Source organism: Scyliorhinus canicula, chromosome 13 (assembly GCF_902713615.1).
Source record: "Scyliorhinus canicula chromosome 13, sScyCan1.1, whole genome shotgun sequence".
Classification (NCBI taxonomy): Eukaryota; Metazoa; Chordata; class Chondrichthyes; order Carcharhiniformes; family Scyliorhinidae; genus Scyliorhinus; species Scyliorhinus canicula.
The window spans coordinates 83,395,080-83,416,482 of record NC_052158.1 but is presented as its reverse complement, the minus strand read 5'-3'; the positions used below and the strand labels follow the sequence as shown (position 1 = coordinate 83,416,482).

The window sequence follows — 21,403 nt, the reverse complement described above, 5'->3', positions numbered from 1 at the left end:
TGTGCGTGGGTTTCTTCCGGGTGCTCCGGTTTCCTCCCACAGTCCAAAGATGTGCGGGTTAGGTGGATTAGCCATGCTAAATTGCCCGTAGTGTCCTAATAAAAGTAAGGTTAAGGGGGAGGTTGTTGGGTTACGGGTATAGGGTGGATACATGGGTTTGAGTAGGGTGATCATGGCTCGGCACAACATTGAGGGCTCAAGGGCCTGTTCTGTGCTGTACTGTTCTATTCTAATTCATGACAGGCATGATGGATTCTGACATTCCTTTTATTTGATGCCTTAATTGATTAGTGTGGACGATTGTACTCGAGTACCTTTATGCTAGAATCGTGATTTACATAGAAGATAGGAGCAGGAAGAGACTTTGGCCCTTCGAGCCTGCTCTGCCATTCATCACGATTTAAGAATATGATTCTATTTTGAAGATGATTTAAAAACTAAATTATACGGAGGTCTGAGCATTTAATATTTATCTGGTTATATAGATGATGAAGCACCTCTTAATACTGAAGGTGCTTTTTCTTTCCTCCCCTTCAAGGCAGTTTTTGTGGGTAAACAGCTCTGCTGCTCGTCAGGTTGATCAAGTCTGCTATTCCAGGGTTGATGAATATTGATGTAAATGAGTGAATAAAGATTGGACTTTGTAATCTAATCATGGGAGTTTCTGTCTTTCATGCCGTTTCATGACTTCTCAATAAATCTATCATGGAGGACAGTGGGAAGAAGGTGAAAAAGCTGAACTTAATTAGCACAATTAACAAAAGCAAATTTGTTGGGCTTACAGCCTTTCCTTATTTGTCAGTTGATAAAACTGTTAGTGGGAACAAATTATGTATATCATGTCAAGCTATGGCATGCCTGCAGTCTTCATTCCTCCATCAGCTATATTTCAGGACTCACTTTCGTTTTGCTGTTCACAGGGCAAGAAAGATGTGGCTCAGATTTTCAACAATATTCTGAGAAGGCAGATTGGCACACGGACCCCAACAGTGGAATACATCTGTACTCAGCAAAATATATTGTTCATGTTACTGAAAGGGTGTGTAAAATAGCCTTTTTGCACATGTGTATCTCTTATTTGTTGCAGATACTTCTGAATAATTTTCTTGCTATATATGCCCTTTTATTTCAGTGAGGAGAGTTGGTGAGCTTTAATTTGGAAACATTTTTCTAAAATTAATTAGGCTTTTGTCTCTGGCTTTCCAGTTTAAAAGAGTTACTTTGAAAATAGTGAATCATTGCAAAAGCCATAATTTTTTCCACATTTGTTTCATTATTGTAAAAAGTGTGGTGGTGGAGGTGAAGGGTGATCTTTTGTCTGCACTGACTCTCCTAATGAACATCTCTGACTGGGTAACAATCCCCAGCACTTAACCCATGAGTTTGCACATTGTTTCTATTCAAATAATCACCTATTATCCTCTTGAATACTGTAACGGGATTTTTTTGTTCCAATTTTAAGTCCTTGTGTTTTGTAATGTGCACAAATGAAATGGTAGCCTTGGATCTTATATTTCAAGTGGTTTCTTTAATATTGTCAAATGACACAGTAGACTCCTGAAAGTTGAAAGAAAATTTGATGCTCTACTCATTTGCTTTGTAGCCCTGGGATTAGTTGCAAAATAAAGTTACACAAGTTAATCAGTAATCAAATGAACATTGCTAGAAGCATTATTTCCAAAATTCCCAATGCAGTAAATTAGAACAAAGCATACCATGGTAACACTCGGGGAAATATTTGGACATGTTATAAAATAGTATTGAATAAGTATTGTACGTTATGGATAAAGTTGATCTTTTTGTGTATCGTAAATTATCTCTCTTTTGTAGGTACGAATCACCAGAAATTGCTCTTAATTGCGGTATTATGCTGCGTGAATGTATCCGGCATGAACCATTGGCAAAAGTTATTCTGTGGGCTGAGCAATTTTATGATTTCTTCAGATATGTGGAAATGTCAACTTTTGACATTGCTTCAGATGCATTTGCCACATTCAAGGTAATTCACACATCATATTTTGAAGTTTTGTTTCTCATTATATCACCTTGCGGTGCAATTAACTTTTGTTCTGGAGAAGGCGCATACGTTATGTAGATCTTCAAGCATTTTTGATAACCAATTGAAAAGTAGCTACATATTTCACAGAAGTTTGTTATTCCCTGAGTATGCTAAGGTAGCCCAGCTTTTGCCTAACTGGTCCTTTATTTATAATGTGATTCATAGAATCCTTACAGTGCAGCAGGAGGCTGTTCGGTCCATTGAGTCTGCACCAACCCTCTGAAAGAGCACCCCACCTAGATGCACTTCCCCCACCGTATCCCCACAACCCCAGCTAATCTGCAAATCTTATCTTGGCCAATCCACCTAACCTGCACATCTTTGGACTGTGGGAGGAAACCTACGTAGACACTGGAAGTTTGTGCAAACTCCACACAGTCATCCAAGGCCGGAATTGAACCCGGGTCCCTGGCACTGTGAGGCAGCAGTGCTAATCACTGTGCTGCCTTTTTGTACTATTTTACTTGCTCTTGCTCGGCTATTGACTTACTTGTATGTGGTTTATTTCCAGGATTTACTTACACGACACAAACTACTGAGTGCAGAATTTTTGGAACAGTATTATGATAGAGTAAGTAAAAGTATGTTGCTTCAGGATTTGATGGGGACAATTTTGAATGACATTGATAATTTCTGTCTCTTTAACATGGCATTTAGAAGGCATAGTACTGTTTTGCAAAAAAAATGGTAACTCACCTAGTACTTAGAATCCCTACAGTGCAGAAGGAGGCCATTCGGCCCATCAAGTCTGCACCGACCCTAATTTTGAAGGAGTGGGGAACGGAGAAGAGAAAAGGCACATTGAATCTTCCACTATTCAGCACAGGATTCACATGGAGGATGAGCAGTTTGAAATATGTTAATTTTAATTGAAAAAGTAAAATGAAATGACTGCAGGTTATGATATCATGTTTCAGTTTTGTAAAGATCTACTGAATTACAATCTCATTCGAACTATCCTTAGATGCTTTAGCCGTAATCTGAACTCCAGATGAGATATTTGGGTATATTTTGTGTCTAACACATATTTCTGTAATTTGCACCTAATCTTGCTGCAGTCAATTTAATATAGTCTGTCCATCAGGGGGAGAGTTTCAAATCTAGATTTGAATGCTGTATTTGATCCTTGATTCTAATTTACTAAGAACCATTGCTCTGTGAGTTGCCACTCCTGCATTCTGCCTGGCACTGAAGATCCAGTTCTACATAAGGTCTCTTTAATTGTCACCGTCCTTTTTTTATTTGGAAGACCCCTTGAAACCTTCTCTCAGATCTCTGGTTGACAACTCCTAATCTGCAACATTGTTCCTGGATTCTTGCAGTTTTCATTTGTCTTGCGGTTTGTGTTCTTGAATCATGATATATACCAGATCAGTTTCAATTAGGTTGCCATGCCCTGAATACATTATTATTTAGATTTTATGCTGATGGACTTCTGGTGGCAGCCATGGATGAGTAGGTGGCACATTTGATAGCTCCTGCTTGTGACGGACCTTTAGACCTTTTTCCCCGTTTTTTTGTGGATTTTATGGGATAAATCGGTGAAGAGTGGGACAGTAAGGAGAAATCCTCCTCCAGTATATGGAGAATTGGACTAAAAGTGGCCGTGTGAGAAGACAAAATCTTATAAGGAAGACACCAGCAGAGCTGGTGACGCGGGAAAGCATGCGGAGAAGCAGGGCCGCGGGGAGATGGCACAGTGGTCGACGGAGCAGCTGGTGAAGTTTTTCAAAGATTGCTTCACCAAGCTGAAGAAGGGCATGCTGGACCCGATTAAGGCTTTGATTGATCAAATTGTGCAGAATCAAGAGACCCACGGGAAAGTGATCCAGGAGGTGGAGAAAAAGGTGTCCGAGCACGAGGAGTACATAACCGTGCTGGAGACCAAGGTGGAGATGAAGAACAATCGCCAGAAAAGAATGCAGGTGAAGTTGGAGGACCTGGAGAACAGGTCCAGGAGGCAGAATCTTAGAATTGTTGGCCTCCCTGAAGGCCGTGAGGGATCGGATGCGAGGACTTATGTGATGGACATGCTGGAGAAGTTGATGGGGCCTGAGGTGTTCCCTCGGCCCCTAGAAGTGGATAGAGTGCACAGAGCTCTCGCGAAGAAGCCCTGAGCAAACGAGTCACCGAGGGCCATGGTGGTACGCTTTCACCATTTCCTGGACAAGGAACACATTCTGTGGTGGGCTAAGAAGGAACAGAGCAGCAAATGGGAGAACCGTGAGCTGCGCATTTATCAGAACCTGGGTGCAGATCTTGCTAAGTGGCAGGCTGGGTTTAATCGGGCAAAAACGGACCTCTTTAAGAAGGGGGTGAAGTTTGGGATGCTGTTACCCAGCCAGTCTGTGGGTCACACATAAGGAACGGGACTTCTACTTTGAAACACCAGACGAAGTATGGACTTTTATTAAAGAAAAGAGGCTGGAGGCGAATTAAAAGACACTGAAGCCGTGGATAAATACTGTGGTGGCGATTTGACGTGCTGGGTTGTATAAATATAAGTAGTGCTATCTGTAATAAGGGGCTGTTTGGATGGCTGACTTTGTCTTGCAGGGAGCTGGTTAGAAGGGGGATGATCCTGCATTTTGGGTGATTATTTTTCTGAAGTGGCTGTTTCTTCACTGTTTTTTCTGATGTTTGTTTACAGGGGAATGTGATGCTTTTAAAATGTTTGTCCATGTTGGGGGAGAGGGGACAGAACAATGGGGAAACAGACTGCTTGGTGTCAGGGACGGGCGCTATCAAGTCAGCATGTGTCAGTTGACTCTGAAGCGCAGTGGGGGGTGAGCAGGTGTTGACCTGGAGCTTGGCTTGGGGGTTGGGTTTCTAGTGTTGTTGCTAGGGGAGAGGGGGGAGCTGCTTTGCTGACAGGGGAGGAACTGTTACTAGGGGGCAAATGGGAGTTCAGGAATGGCGACTGCCTGAGGGGAGGGGGGCTCGAGGAGGCGGAGGGCGCGAGCTAGAAGTTGGCCTAAAAAGGGTGATGGATAGTCGGCAGGGGTGCCTGATTACATGGAACCAGGCTGTTAACATGGAACGCAGAGGGCTGAATGGTCCGGTCAAGAGGGCTCGCGTGTTTGCGCATTTGAGGGGGCTGAAGGCGGACGTGGCAATGCTACAAGAGACACACCTATAGGTTACAGACCAAACAAGATTGAGACAGGGGTGGATCAGCCAAGTATTCCACTCTGGGCAGGACTCAAAGACCAGGGGGATGGCGATCTTGATCAGCAAACGAGTGGCATTCGAGGCAAGGAGAATCGTGTCAGACAAGGGGGTAGGTACTTAATGGTGAGTGGGGAGCTGGAGGGGGTGCGGGTGGTACTCGTGAACATGTATGCTCCGAATTGGGACGATGTGGAATTTATGAGGTGGGTTTTAGGTAAGATCCCAGACTTAGAGTCACATAACCTGATCGTGGGAGGAGACTTTAACACAGTCATTGATCCGGAATTGGACCGGTCAAAATCCAGGACAGGGAGGTGGCTGGCTGCGGCAAAAGAATTGAAGGAGTTTATGGAACAGATGGGGGGTGTAGACCCATGGAGGTTTGCACAGCCAAGGGCAAAGGAGTTTTCTTTTTTTTCACATGTACACAAGGTATACTCTCGCATCGACTTTTTTGTTCTGAGCAGGGCACTAAGGTGGTGGATATTGAGTACTCTGCAACCGCAGTGTTGGATCATGCCCCGCATTGGGTGGATCTACGGATTAGTGTGGAGAGAGGGCAACACCCGCTGTGGAGACTGGATGTGGGGTTGCTAGCGGACAAAGCAATCTGTGGGTGGGTTAACAAGTCCATCCAGAACTACCTGGAAACAAATGATACGGGTGAGGTCTCAGCAGCGACGGTTTGGGAAGCTCTGAAGGCAGTAGTTAGAGGGGAATTCATCACGATATGGGCCCACAGAGAAAAGGCGGAACAGGCTGAGAGGGATAGATAAGTGGAGGAGGTACTCCAGGTGGACAGGAGATACTCGGAGGCCCTGGACACGGGGCTAATGAGGGAGTGGCGGAGGTTACAGATGGAGTTTGGGCTGCTGACCACAGGGAAAGCAGTGGAACAGTTGAGGAAGGCAAGGGGGCGATTTATGAGTATGGGGAAAAGGCAAGCAGAATGTTTTCACACCACCTCAGGAAAAGGGAGGCGGCCAGAGAGATAGGTAAAGTAGAGAGTAGAGGCGGGGATACTGTCCTGGATGCAGCGGGGGTGAACGAGGTGTTTAAGGACTTCTATAGTAAATTGAGTCGGAACCCAGCTGGGGTAGAGGGGATGGATCAGTTGAGGTTCCCGAGGGTAGATGAGGAACTGGTGGAAGAGCTGGGAGCCCCAATTGAGATTGAGGAAATAATCAAGGGGCTAGAGGGCATGTCCTGGGGCCTGACGGCTAGCCGGTGGAATTCTATACGATGTTTTCAGAGATATTGAGCCTTAATGAAGCAAGAGAGAAGGGAGTCCTCCTCCCCCAACAATGTTGCAGGCCTCGATTTCATTGATCCTGAAACAGGAGAAGGATCCGGAGCAATGCGGGTCATACAGGCCGATTTCTCTACTGAATGTGGACGCCAAACTGCTGGCTAAGCTTCTGGCCACAAGGACAAAGGTCTGTGTCCCTGGGATAATAGGGGAAGACTAGACGGGATTTATAAAGGGCAGGCAACTCGAGGCCATTGTTCGAAGGCTTTTAAATGTTATTATGATGCCCTCAGAAAGAGAGGAGGTGGAGCTGGTGGTAACGATGGATGATGAGAAGGTTTTTGATTGGGTGGAGTGGAATTACCGGTGGGAGGCACTGGGAAGGTTTGGGTTTGGTGAGGGCTTTATTGACTGGGTGCGGTTGTTCTATCAGGCACCAGTAGCGAGTGAGAGTATGAACCGGCTGAGGTCGGGGTACTTTGAACTACACCAAGGGACGAGGAAAGGGGTGCCCTCCCCGTTACTGTTTGCTCTGGCCATAGAGCCATTGGCCATGGCGTTAAGAGCCTCTAGGAACTGGAAAGGGCTGGTTCGGGAGTTGGGGGGCTAAGGGGGGACTCACCGGGTCTCGCTTTATGCAGGTGACCTGCACTTGTATATTTCAAACCCGTTGGAGGGTATAGGGGAAGAAATGCGAATCTTGGGGGAATTTGTCAATTTTTCAGGGTATAAATTGAACATGGGGAAAAGCAAGATGTTCGCGATCCAGGCTAGAGGACAGGAGAAGAGACTGGGAGAGCTTCCGATTACAATGATAGGGAAGAGCTTTTGCCATCCGGGAATCCAGGTGGCCTGCGAATGGGAGGCACTGCACAAGTTAAACCTATCCCGGTTGGCAGAACAAATGGAAGGGGACTTTAAGAGATGGGACATGCTCCTGCTATCACTGGCGGGGAGGGTACAGACCGCGAAAATGACTCCTCCCCAGATTTCTGTTTGTCTTTCAGTGCCTCCCCATCTTCATCACAAAGGCCTTTTTCAAGCGGGTGAATAAGGTTATTTCAGGCTTTCTGTGGGCGGGTAAAACCCCGCGAGTGAAGAAAGTGTTGCTGGAGTGCAGTCGGAGGGGGAGGGTGCGTTGGCGCTGCCGAACTTCTGCAATTACTACTGAGCGACTAATATAGCCATGATTAGGAAGTGGGTAGTGGGGGAGGGGTCGGCAAGGGAGCAGATGGAGGCGGCGTCATGCAAAGACACCAGTTTGGGGGCACTGATAATGGCACCTCTTCCATTCTCGCCGGCCCAATACTCCAAGTCCGGTGGTGGTGGCGGTTCTGAGAATCTTAGGGCAATGGAGGAGATATGAGAGTGGAGGGAACATCGGTTTGGACCCTGATTTATAATAATCATCGGTTTGTATCGGGTAGGCTAGATGGTGGGTTCCGGAGATGGCAAAGGGCAGGAATTAAAAGGATGGGGAATCAATTTATAGATGGTAGCTTTGCCAGCTGGAAAGCCTTGAAGGATAAATGTGAATTGTCAGCAGGGAATGGGTTTAGGTATTTGCAAGTGCGAGACTTCCTGAGAAAACAGGTGCCGGTCTTTCCACTGCTGCCGCCACGGGGGATACAGGATAGAGTAGTCTTCAGTGTCTGGGTAGGAGAGGGTAAGGTTTCAGATATTTACCAGGAGCTTTCGGAGGCGCAGGAAACTGGTGGGGAGCTTAAGGGCAAGTGGGAGGACAAGCTAGGAGGAGAGATAGAGGCGGGTATGTGGGCGGATGCCCCAAGCAGGGTTAATACCTCCTCATCATGTGCTAGGCTTAGCCTGATACAATTTAAGGTAGTCCACACATGACAGCGGCTAGGTTTTTCGGGGTAGAAGATACGTGGACGAAGTGTGCGGGAAGCCCAACAAATCATGTCCACATGTTTTGGACATGCCCAAAACTTAGAGGGTTTTGGCAGGGTTTTGCTAAGGTAATGTCCACGGTGGTAAAAACACGGTTGGTGCCGAGTCTGGAGGTAGCCATCTTTGGAGTGTCGGAAGAGCCGGGAGTTCAGGGGGCGAAAGAGGCTGACGTCTTGGCCTTTGCCTCCCTGGTAGCCCGGAGACAGATCTTGTTAATGTTGCAGGACTCCAAGACCCCGATTGTAGAGACCTGGGTTAGTGACATGGCTGTGATTCTCAGACTCGAGAAAATAAAGTTTGCCTTAAGAGGGTCAATGGTCGGGTTCACCTGGAGGGGCTGGTTTAGCACACTGGGCTAAATCGCTGGCTTTTAAAGCAGACCAAGGCAGGCCAGCAGCACGGTTCAATTCCCGTACCAGCCTCCCCGAACAGGCGCCGCAATGTGGCGACTAGGGGCTTTTCACAGTAACTTCATTGAAGCCTACTCGTGACAATAAGCGATTTTCATTTTCAGGTGGCAGCCGTTCGTCAACTTACTCGGGGAAAATTAAAATGCCAGCAGATGCAGTATTCAAAGGAGGGTGGGGGATTGGCTGGGGTGTGTGAAGATTGAGATGGGGAGTGTGATTGAGTGTGGGCGGATTGAAGATTGAGTGTGGGAAGATTGAGATTGAGATACCATGTTAATGTCATTGTCTGTTATTTTTATTAAAATTTTCAAAAACCTTAATAAAAATATTTTTTAAATAAATAAATTTGACACTGATGTAATTTATGAATGTGGCACAAAGTCAAGGGGTTGAGGATGGCTGATGGTGGTTGGGATAGGCCTGCAAGAGAGGGGGTGGACCCACTATCATCTAGAAAGACGAGGACAGCAGATACTTGCGAACACCATCACCTGGAGGTTCCCTTCCAAGTCATTCACCACCTTGATTTGACAACATTGCCATTCCTTCACTGTTGCTCAGTCAAAATCCTGGTGAACCCTCTCTACAGCACCGTGGGTGTACGTGCACCTTGGACCACAGCAATTCAAGAAGGCACCTCACCAACACCTTCTCGGGGGCAACTAGGGATGGGCAATAAATTATAGAACATTACAGCGCAGTACAGGCTCTTCGCCCCTCGAAGTTGCGCCGCCCAGTGAAACCAATCTAAAGCCCATCTACACTTCCATTATCATCCATATGTTTACCTAATGACCATTTAAATGCCCCTAATGTTGGTGAGTGCAGGCAGGGCATTCCACATCCTTACTACTCTGAGTAAAAAAACCTACCTCTGACATCTGTCCTATATCTATCTCCCCTTAATTTAAAGCTATGTCCCCTCATGCTAGCCATCACCATCTGAGGGAAAAGGCACTCACTGTCCACGCTATCTAATCCTCTGATCATCTTGTATGCCTCTATTACGTTACCTTTTAACCTTCTCTCTAACAAAAACAGCCTCAAGTCCCTCAGCCTTTCCTCATAAGATCTTCCCTCCATACCAGGCAACATCCTGGTAAATCTCCTCTGCACCCTTTCTAATGCTTCCATATCCTTCCTATAATGCAGGATCAGAATAGTGTGGAATGGACCTCTGCTTTATGAGGAGAAAATTCTGTTATGATTTATTTTAAACATTTATTGATTTGTTGATCCTCAATTGCTCGCATTAATTTATATCGAAGCTAACAACAAAATTGGCAATGTTAAAGTGGTCCTCGGGTGCATGTGCTAAATTGGGGAAGGTTAATTTTAACAATATTAGGTGGGAACTGGAACCGAGATTGGGGGTGGATGTTTGAGGGTAAATCAACATCTGACATGGGGGAGGCTTTCAAATGTCAGTTGAAAGGAATTCAGGACCGCTATGTTTCTGTGAGGAAGAAGGATAAATACGTCAAATTTTGGGAGCCATGGAAAACAAGAGATATTGGAGGCCTCGTCAAAAAGAAAAAGGCGTCATTTGTCAAAGCTAGAAGGCTGGGAACAGATGACGCCTGTGTGGAATATAAGGAAAGTAAGAAGCAATTTAAGCAAGGAATGAGGAGGGCTAAAGGGGTCATGAAAAGTAATTGGCAAATAGGGTTAAGGAAAATCCCAAAGTTTTTTACACGTACATAAAAAGCAAGAGGGTAGCCAGGGAAAGGGTTGGCCAATTGAAGGACAGGGATCTATGTATGGAGCCAGAGGAAATGGGCGAGGTACGAAATGAATATTTTGCATCAGTATTCACCAAAGAGAAGGAATTGGTGGCTGTTGAGTCTGGAGAAGGGTGTGTAGATAGCCTGGGTCACATTGAGATCCAAAAAGACGAGGTGTTGGGTGTCTTGAAAAATATTACGGTAGATAAGTCCCCAAGGCCTGATGGGATCTACTCCAGAATACTGAAGGAGGCAAGAGAGGAAATTGCTGAGGCCCTGACAGAAATCTTTGGATCCTCATTGTCTTCATGTGATGTCCTGGAGGACTGGAGAATAGCCAATTTGTTCCTTTGTTTAAGAAGGATAGCAAAGATAATCCAGGAACTACAGGCCGGTGAGCCTTATGTCAGTGGTAGGGAAATTACTGGAGAGAATTCTTCGAGACAGGATCTACTCCCATTGGGAAGCAAATGGATGTATTAGCGAGAGGCAGCACGGTTTTGTGAAGGGGAGGTTGTGTCTCACTAACTTGATAGAGTTTTTCGAGGTGGTCACAAAGATAATTGATGCAGGTAGGGCAGTAGATGTTGTCTATATGGACTTCAGTAAGGCCTTTGACAAGGTCCATCATGGCAGACTGGTACAAAAGGTGAAGTCACATGGGATCAGAGGTGAGCTGGCAAGATGGATACAGAACTGGCTAGATCATAGAAGGCAGAGAGTAGTGATGGAAGGGTGCTTTTATGATTGGAGGGCTGTGACTAGTTGTGTTCTGCAGGGATCAGTGTTGGGACCTTTGCTGTTCGTTATATATATATAAATGATTTGGAGGAAAATGTAACTGGTCTGATTAATAAGTTTGCAGACGACACAAAGGTTGGTGGAATTGCGGATAGCGATGAGGACTGTCAGAGGATACAGCAGGATTTAGATCGTTTGGAGATTGGGCAGAGAGATGGCAGATGGAGTTTAATCCGGACAAATGTGAGGTAATATATTTTGGAAGGTCTAATGCGAGTAGGGAATATACAATGAATGGTAGAACCCTCAAGAGTATTGACAGTAAGAGAGATCTAGGTGTATAGGTCCACAGGTCAATGAAAGGGGCAACACAGGTGGAAAAGGTAATCAAGAAGGCATACGGCATGCTTGCTTTCATTGGCCGGGGAATTGAGTATAAAAATTGGCACGTCATGTTGCAGCTGTATTGAACCTTAGTTAGGCCACACTTGGAGTATAGTGTTTAATTCTGGTCGCCACACTACCAGAAGGATGTGGAGAGCTTGCAGAAGAGGGCATAGGTTTAAGGTACGAGGAGCAAGGTTTCGAGGAGATGAACGAGGCAAGTTTTTTTTACACAGAGGGTAGTGGGTGCCTGGAACTCGCTGTTGGAGGAGGTTGTGAAGCAGGGACAATAGTGACGTTGAAGGGGCATCTTGACAAATGCATAAATAGGGTGGGAATAGAGGGATACAGGCCCCAGAAGTGGAGAAGGTTTTAGTTTAGACGGGCAGCATGGTCGGCACAGGCTTGGAGGGCTGAAGGGCCTGTTCCTGTGCTGTACTTTTCTTTGTTCTAAAGAATGTTGAAAATTCAACCTGGAAGGCAGGATAATTGTCGGGTCAATGTATCTATCCATCTGAAGGCTAACTATTCCAATAGAAAACCATCTTGGATTTGAAGGGAAAGTTACTTCAAACAGTTCCCAGAAAACTTGAATTATTGTATGGGAGTGCCCTCTAGTGACATTTCTTTGTATCTGCTCCTACTTTGTAGAGGAGCTTGTAGTTTAACAAAAAGTATGTTACTTCAGTTCCATAATAGTATTTCCTGATCATAATATTGAGGAATTTGAAAATATTGAAATTCACTGATGCGCTTTTTAAAAATAAATTTGGAGTACCCAATTATTTTTTTTCCAATTAAGGGCCAATTTAGTGTGGCCAATCCGCCTAACCTGCACATCTTTGGGTTGTGGGGGTGAAACCTGCACAGGCACGTGGAGAATGTGCAAACTCAGTCGGTGACCTGGGGCCAGGATCAAACCGGGGTCCTCAGCGTCGTAGGTTGCAGTGTAACCACTGCACCACCATGCTGCACGAGCTGATGCACTTTTATATTTCTTATTTGAAACAATGTCCTATTTTTACGAGTTTATTGCTGATTCCCATTTTGTACACCTTTTTTGACTTGCATTTCTATCATCGATTCAAATTTGATCTTTGTAAGCAAAAAGAAAACTTAATTGTCATTCCAATTAACATTAAATGCAATATTATATTTGACTCCCTTATGTATACTTAATTAAATTTGATGTTCAATTTGGTGATGAGAAGCAAGTATTAAGGGTAAGAATATATACAGCCATTATAGATGCAATTATATATCATGCAATTATTTTAACATTTGTTAATATGAAGTTGATCCAAAGTTTGAAAGACGATTCTGTTTTCATAAGCTGCACATAAAATAAGTTAATTATTGGGGGCACAACATCTGAGCAGTAATGTTCATTAAAACTCTATGAAGAATATGTAAGTTTTTAAAAATTACACTTGAGTTCTGCATAAATTACAATTTCAAGGAAATCTGGAGGAACGAGTGTATGCATGCAAATCTCCCAAGTCGTGTGCTTCATAAAATGGAATTTGATAAACTTATGCTACTTCGATAAATGTTCAGTAAGAAGTCTTACAACACCAGGTTAAAGTCCAACAGGTTTGTTTCAAACACGAGCTTTCGGAGCACGGCTCCTTCTTCAGGTGAAGAATTCTTCATTCACCTGAAGAAGGAGCCGTGCTCCGAAAGCTCGTGTTTGAAACAAACCTGTTGGACTTTAACCTGGTGTTGTAAGACTTCTTACTGTGCTCACCCCAGTCCAACGCCGGCATCTCCACATCATCGATAAATGTTGTATAGCTTATTTGCTTTACTTATTTGCTTCTGGTTTTAATTTCAAAAGTTTGCCTATCACTTTCTTCTTGTAGTTCTTCAGCGAATATGAAAAGTTACTCCATTCAGAAAACTATGTCACAAAAAGACAGTCGTTGAAGGTAATTCAAATATGTAGTCTTAAATAGAGCATACTTTTTGATCTCAAAATAAATTTAAGATGTACAATATGAAAATGTCATATTTCGTCACATTGCACTTTACACTGTTATGCCGCAAGCATAAGAGTTCAGATATTGAAGATATTTGTTGAATGCCTTGTTTGCAGATTTAGATAAGCTATTGCATGTTCCATTCAGGCTCTGAACGACCACAGCCAGATTCCCAAACCAGCATTTTGACTCTATTTCAGGGTTGGATTGAATTCCTTATCCCAAGATGCCTATATTTACATTTCTCAAAATTGGCAGGTAATGCAAGGGGGGGCTTCTGCCCAAGTTCTCATCAGGAAGGCCATATCATAGCACTTATGTGATATTTTTAATGCCATTTTACTCTAACAGACATAAAGTGCCTAACCTAATTAAACTATATGGTATTTGTTGGTGCACCTGCAGACGTTTCTGATTTTAATCCGTAATTGGGGCAGCACGGTAGCACAAGTGATTAGCATTGTGGCTTCACAGCGCCAGGGTCTCAGGTTTGATTTCTGCTGGGTCACTGTCTGTGCGAAGTCTGCACTTTCTCCCTGTGTCTGCGTGGGTTTCCTCCGGGTGCTCCAGTTACCTCTCACAGTCCAAAGACATGCAGGTTAGGTGGAGTGGCCGTGATAAATTGCCCTTGGTGTCCAAAAAGGTGAGATGGGGTTATTGGGTTGCGGAGATAAGGTGGAAGTGAGGGCTTAAGTGGGCCGGTGCAGACTTGATGGGCTGTATGTTCTATGTTCTGAGAATGGTAAAGTGGCCTCGGGGGAAAAGTTAAAAGCTGCGTGTTTGTGATGGTGAATTATCTCGTTAGCTGATCTTTCCAGTTGTGTATGATTGTCAAAGTCAATACCCTGACCATAACCTCATTACATCAAGCTAATACAGCAACCAAGACCAGTAACAAACCAATCATTACCAATACTCTGTTCAAATGTTCCTATGTTTTCTTTCGACAGCAATTCCTATTTGTAAGGACAGAAATGATATATGATAGTGTTAGCTGCTTTTTTCCAGTATATAAAGGTTTCACTCAGCCACCGTAATGGTTTACCTCAATCCAAGTGACTGAATTGACCATCAAACGTGCCTGATCTTTTCTTTCTTTAAACGCATTTTATTCAAACTTGTATCAAAATAGGTTACAGCAAATAAACACCCCAGGAAACATTCTTCCCAACAATCAACTATACAGTTTGTACAGATTTTCTCTTTTTTTCACCCCCCCCCCCGACGAACAGCTCCTCAAACATGGTCACAAACATCCCCCACCTTTTCTCAAACTCCCCTGCTGAGCCCCTTAACTCATACTTTATCTTCTCTGACCTCAGGAAGTCATCAGGTCACCCAACCATGCTGCTGCCCCCGGTGGCGATGCTGACTGCCACTCCAGCAAAATTCCTCGCCGTGCAGTCAGAGAGGCAAAGGCCATGACATCGGCCTTCCTCCTCTCCATGAGCTCCAGCTTCTCTGAAACCCCCGGTGGCGATGCTGACTGCCACTCCAGCAAAATTCCTCGTCGTGCAATCAGAGAGGCAAAGGCCATGACATCGGCCTTCCTCCTCTTCATGAGCTCCAGCTTCTCTGAAACCCCCGGTGGCGATGCTGACTGCCACTCCAGCAAAATTCCTCGCCGTGCAATCAGAGAGGCAAAGGCCATGACATCGGCCTTCCTCCTCTCCATGAGCTCCAGCTTCTCTGAAACCCCCGGTGGCGATGCTGACTGCCACTCCAGCAAAATTCCTCGCCGTGCAATCAGAGAGGCAAAAGCCATGACATCGGCCTTCCTCCTCTCCATGAGCTCCAGCTTCTCTGAAACCCCCGGTGGCGATGCTGACTGCCACTCCAGCAAAATTCCTCGTCGTGCAATCAGAGAGGCAAAGGCCATGACATCGGCCTTCCTCCTCTCCATGAGCTCCAGCTTCTCTGAAACCCCCGGTGGCGATGCTGACTGCCACTCCAGCAAAATTCCTCGCCGTGCAATCAGAGAGGCAAAGGCCATGACATCGGCCTTCCTCCTCTCCATGAGCTCCAGCTTCTCTGAAACCCCCGGTGGCGATGCTGACTGCCACTCCAGCAAAATTCCTCGCCGTGCAATCAGAGAGGCAAAGGCCATGACATCGGCCTTCCTCCTCTCCATGAGCTCCAGCTTCTCTGAAACCCCCGGTGGCGATGCTGACTGCCACTCCAGCAAAATTCCTCGCCGTGCAATCAGAGAGGCAAAGGCCATGACATCGGCCTTCCTCCTCTCCATGAGCTCCAGCTTCTCTGAAACCCCCGGTGGCGATGCTGACTGCCACTCCAGCAAAATTCCTCGCCGTGCAATCAGAGAGGCAAAGGCCATGACATCGGCCTTCCTCCTCTCCATGAGCTCCAGCTTCTCTGAAACCCCCGGTGGCGATGCTGACTGCCACTCCAGCAAAATTCCTCGCCGTGCAATCAGAGAGGCAAAGGCCATGACATCGGCCTTCCTCCTCTCCATGAGCTCCAGCTTCTCTGAAACCCCCGGTGGTGATGCTGACTGCCACTCCAGCAAAATTCCTCGCCGTGCAATCAGAGAGGCAAAGGCCATGACATCGGCCTTCCTCCTCTCCATGAGCTCCAGCTTCTCTGAAACCCCAAATATTGCCACCAAAGGGTCCGGGTCCACTCCCTCCTCCACTATCCTGGCTAAGACCGCGAACACTCCCGCCCAGAATCTTCCCAATTTTTCACAACCCCAAAACAAGTGCGCATGATTCGCTGGCCCCCGCCCACACCTCTCACACTCATCTGCTGCCCCCTGAAAGAACCCACTCATTCTCACTCGAGTCATATGCACCCTGTGCACTACCTTAAACTGTATCAGGCTCATCCTGGCACAAGAGGAGGTCCCGTTTACCCTACGCAGTGCCTCACTCCATACTCCCCTATTAATCTCCATTCCCAACTCCGCTTCCCATTTCTCCTTGATCTTCACCACCCGCTCGCCTTCCAGCTCCCCCAGCAAACGTGCCTGATCTAATAAGTAAGACTGCACTGAGCGCAGTTCTGCTTTCTTGTCGCTAGGGAATAGAGAACAAACTGAGGATGAAATTGATTTGAATCTGGAAAATGCAAGGGAATTGCTGAAAGATCTCATTCCACAAAGTTAGAAGTGGGTTTACGAGATGTACTGGTGGTCCCTTGGGGATGGTGGGTGGAAGTATTTTTAAAAAATAAATTTTGAGTACCTGATTCTTTTTTTTTCCAATTAAGGGGCGACTTATTGTGGCCAATCCACCTACCCTGCACATCTTTGGGTTGTGGGGGCAAGACCCGTGGAAACGGGGAGAATGTTCAAACTCCACACAGACTGACCCGAGGCCAGGGTCAAACCCGGGTCTTCGGTGCCTTGAGGCAGCAGTGCTAACCACTGCGCCGCTGCATTTTTTACATGTGCAATTGGATGAGGTTAAGCTCAGCTGAAAGTTGTTGCTTTGCTGACTTACAGTAAAAGATACATTTATTTCTTTGGGATAATGCTGTCTTTTTGCTGCACACCAGCTTTAAAAGTTAAGATTTCAGAAATCATTTTGTAATGAGGGCGTTGGAACTGTTATAAACATTGAAGCCTTTTTAACACTTCTGTATTTACAGTGCAATTTGTTCTATTAAAATGACTGACCGTAAATATTCACTGTTATTCAGTTACTTGGGGAGCTTCTACTCGATAGACATAATTTCACCATAATGACAAAGTATATCAGCAAACCAGAGAACTTGAAGTTGATGATGAATCTGCTGCGAGACAAAAGCCGCAACATTCAGTTTGAGGCCTTCCATGTATTTAAGGTATTAGAACATTTAACTTGTCTGCAGAGACTTGAAAGTACAGTCAAGACACTTTTATCTTTTGCTTCTTAGCTATATACATTAAACTAGCCCCATATGAAAAACTAGACTCTATCAAAACTCCATGAGATGGGGTGGAATACCCAGTTCAGTGCCTCACTCCGCTAAGTTGAACGGGAAGTGAAATTAGTTGGGGCATAACACAGATGAGCTACGTTAAAATTTCTCCATATCATTGTAATATCCATTTCTTAAGAAAATATTTCCTTATTGGCTGGATGTTGCAGGTCAGTTAGTTTTTGCATTAGCACTTAACTATCATAGTTTTTAAAACTATGTTTACAAGCATGCCTAATATTATTAGATTTTTTTGTACTTTTTGAGACAGTACCTAATTCAACAGTGCTCTTTGGTTACCAGCCAAAAATAGTCAGTGATTGCACTGATGTTGTGTTATGATTCAGGCTTTTTTTTTTAAAGTCAGTATCTACATATTGAAGAGCTGGTCCTACAAAAATGTAATGTCTATCCTCTCTCTAGGTGTTTGTGGCCAATCCCAACAAGACTCAGCCAATTCTGGATATCTTGCTGAAAAACCAGACCAAACTAATAGAGTTTCTCAGCAAGTTCCAGAATGACAGGACCGAAGATGAACAATTCAATGATGAGAAGACTTACTTGGTCAAACAAATCAGAGATCTAAAGAGACCGGCACCGCAGGAATCCTAAAGCTGTGTTATAAAACAGAACAGAATTAAGCGACTGTTGTCTATTATTGAACATCAAGCACCCTTATTTGATTCTTATGGATTACTGCTAATCTGCTGTCCAGTGAACGGTTTTTGTTTTTTTGTTTTGAAGTCAAAGATGAAATTTAGCTGCTGCTTTCCTGCGTATTAGAGCACAACATGGACTTTGTCTGTTTCAATAACAAAAAGGTCACTTCAATGTAAACTCGCCATCTTATGGTGAAGAGGGTACTTGGTTTATGTAAGCAGGTTTTTAGAAATTAAAGTGGGTTGATAAAGGATAAGAACAGTAAAACTGAGGCTGCACGTCTGGTTTTTAATCCACTTGTAAACTGCTGTGAGTTTGTCATGGATTTCACCTGTCTAAATAAAAACATACACCATAGTCATGAGGATTAAAGTGCTGGATCTCCATATCATTTTTTTCTTTATGAATGTAATGCATCACTTGTTATTTAATTCAGTTGGGAACATTTTTCTATGGTGTATGCTTTCAGAAGTAATTTAATATAATTTGCTCACAAAATGGTTCAAAAGCAAACTCGATCGTAATGTGGGTTGGGGAGAGAAATCAATTACTGGATAGAATTCTCTTTCCGAGATGCAAAGCTATGCACGACTGCCTTTGAGAAATACTGGCTGCAGCATTGTGACAGAGATTCTTTTCCTTTGTGTTTTGCAAGCAGATTTCCCAGTGGATCGTATGTTCCACCTGTGACATCTTTTTTTTTAAACCTGGAAACTTATCAGTTATAAAATCGAAAGACGGAATGCTGCATCTCCCCTCCCACAATTGCAGAATGTAGTGTTACATGCTAGATTTCTTTGCATAGTTGTACACAATTCCGAATGCTGGCAAAGAATTGTAGATGATGCTTTTTTTTTTAAAGGAATGTGATTGTTCCCCTTGATGTATTAAGTAACTTTCAGGAGAATTAATCTGTTGGGAAGGGGTTAGTCTTATTGGTGAAAAAGAATGTACATAGGCCTTTAATTGATTTATAGATTTTGCAGGCAGTTTGATTTACAAGAATTGAAAGTACATACACATTCAAACATGTTTTAGTTACGTTAATTTTAATTCTGATTTTCTGTTTAGCAAATAGGAAACTCTGCACTTCATTAGAAGGATTTGCTGGTTCCTTGTACATAACTTTTAGGCCGCTCAGTTCTAAAAATGATTAATTTGTACAGCGGAAGAATGTTATTGTATTAGTCTAACTATTTACTTAATATTGAGTTTTACATATGAATGCTGATGTTATTTGAATCCTTCTGCTGATCACATGAAATTGCTGATGAATATTTGCAGTAGAAAGCATTCTGAAGCCAATTCTGTATTTATGCTATTTGCTAATGGGCTGCTGTGATCAGGATAGGCTAATGTATAAACTGGAACCCCACAAGATGCTGGATTTATGTTCACTAATAGTAAGCGCTACACATTCAGTTACCAGAGTTGGGACTTTTAAAATTGGCTTAAATAAGCCTGCAGAAAGGTTCTTTGCTTATGTGTCCTTAATATAAACTTACCAAAAAAATGGTAGTATCTAATAAATCTATTGCTGTTTCTTTTCAATCCAGTTGATAATTTTCAGATCTTGCCTTGAAATGTACTTTTAGATTCCAGTGCAGTAGGGTTCTACATTTATGAAACTTAAATCAGATTACATTTAGAGAAAATTTTGTGTAATTTTCAAGAACATCTTTGCTTGTAGTGTTTTCTGATAGGTGATACTTTCCGTATATTGTAAATGCTGCACACTTAATCCAAATGTCAATATAAAACTACCCCACATGCTTTTTTAAAACTAGTTTTAAAAATAATCATAAAACCACCTGGACTCTGTTTGCTTTTTCCTGATGACAATTGCATGTTAAGTGGCGAAGTGACCTTTTTTATACTAATTGTAGAAATATTGAATTGAGATTCACGAATGTGAACTTAGCCATATCAAACAAATGAGTCAATATTTTAAATTCCTGTGGAGTGACTGTCAGAATTGGATTTGTTGAATATTCATTAAATCATATCAAAAAATATTTCAACAACTTGACCACTGCAACGTCAGGAAAGTATTGTCGTGGTTTTCAATGTCCGAGAGGAGTTGGCAAAATCCAACCCTTGGCTGAAACTTGTCTCATCCATACTCCTTCCATTTTACACCTGGTTACTTAGGTTTGCATTCAATAATATATATAGTTTTAGCCACCTCCGTTCATGCAAGTAGAAACTTGTTAAGGATACGTGTGCAATCCTCACTGTATCTGAGAACGGTTGTTTTTGTTTCATTGAAAATGCCCTGTGGGATTATTTTCCTGTAACTAATGCATCACTTGATAGCTGTGTAACTCAGCAAAAAGATTTTAGTTTTTGCACTGGCTGTTTTGCAAGTATGTCATCATATTGAGAATTGGAATCTATGCATTGCTGAGTAATAATATATTGTGTAATCCTTACTATAATTGGGTTGAAAATTAAAGCATGAGGTCACTTTAGGAAGATGCCAAATATATGAACCTTTCAGATAGCATGTGTATGGTTAGAACATTTGTAAGCTGTGTTAGAAAGCGATATATACTCAAATGATGCTGCAATCTTGGGTTGTATGGAGCTGTTGCACTGGAGTCTTCAAGTACGATGAAACATTGCCCCCCAAAGATATTTCTGCAGGGTGTGAACACAGTTTTTGAATAATTAGGACTGCTTTTAAGATAGCAAATCTTGCTAAACATGTCCTGTTTCCCTAAAAAACATAATTTAATGTCAGAAGATCTGACTGGCCCCAAGGATGCAAATAAATTTTGATTAAATGTACAAATGTTTGTGTGTTTATTTCTGAGCTTTAATGATGTGATTATGCTTGAAGAAGAGTGCTGTTTAGTCATCACTAAACTGCAAGTTTGAATGCTGAAGGTGAGCTGTCTGCCACCTTGAATGTCTAATGTGTATATTTTCAGCCTTTTGAGCGGTTTCCTCAAGTTGAAGAAAGGATTGCCTCTAATCCAAGGTATATGATGTGGAAAAAGAATCTGGTTGCTTCAACATCATGCAGTGACAAAGATAGCTGATTTGGACACCAGAGACAGATTCAACTGTGGTCACTCTACCTTTGAGTCCATTTTTGGTACTGGTTATCAGGCTGCACCAAAATAGCATTCTATATTCCTCCATTAACAACCAATGTTGTTACAACACTGAATTTTCATCATAATGACAGT

The 21,403-nt window shown here is 43.6% G+C and overlaps 1 protein-coding gene across 5 annotated transcripts in view; it reads left to right on the top strand.

Moving 5' to 3' along the window:
- Window positions 1-20,999, top strand: part of cab39 (calcium binding protein 39) — an 80,926-nt gene extending 59,927 nt beyond the window's left edge. For all 5 annotated transcript variants that reach the window (XM_038815063.1, XM_038815064.1, XM_038815065.1 and 2 more), the window contains 6 exons: window positions 921-1,039; window positions 1,831-1,999; window positions 2,571-2,630; window positions 13,512-13,577; window positions 17,289-17,432; window positions 17,973-20,999. In XM_038815063.1, the coding sequence (XP_038670991.1) occupies window positions 921-1,039; window positions 1,831-1,999; window positions 2,571-2,630; window positions 13,512-13,577; window positions 17,289-17,432; window positions 17,973-18,161 (747 nt within the window). In that variant the 3' untranslated portion in view covers window positions 18,162-20,999. The remainder of the gene's footprint in view (window positions 1-920; window positions 1,040-1,830; window positions 2,000-2,570; window positions 2,631-13,511; window positions 13,578-17,288; window positions 17,433-17,972) is intronic.
- The last annotated feature ends 404 nt before the right edge of the window (window positions 21,000-21,403 follow it).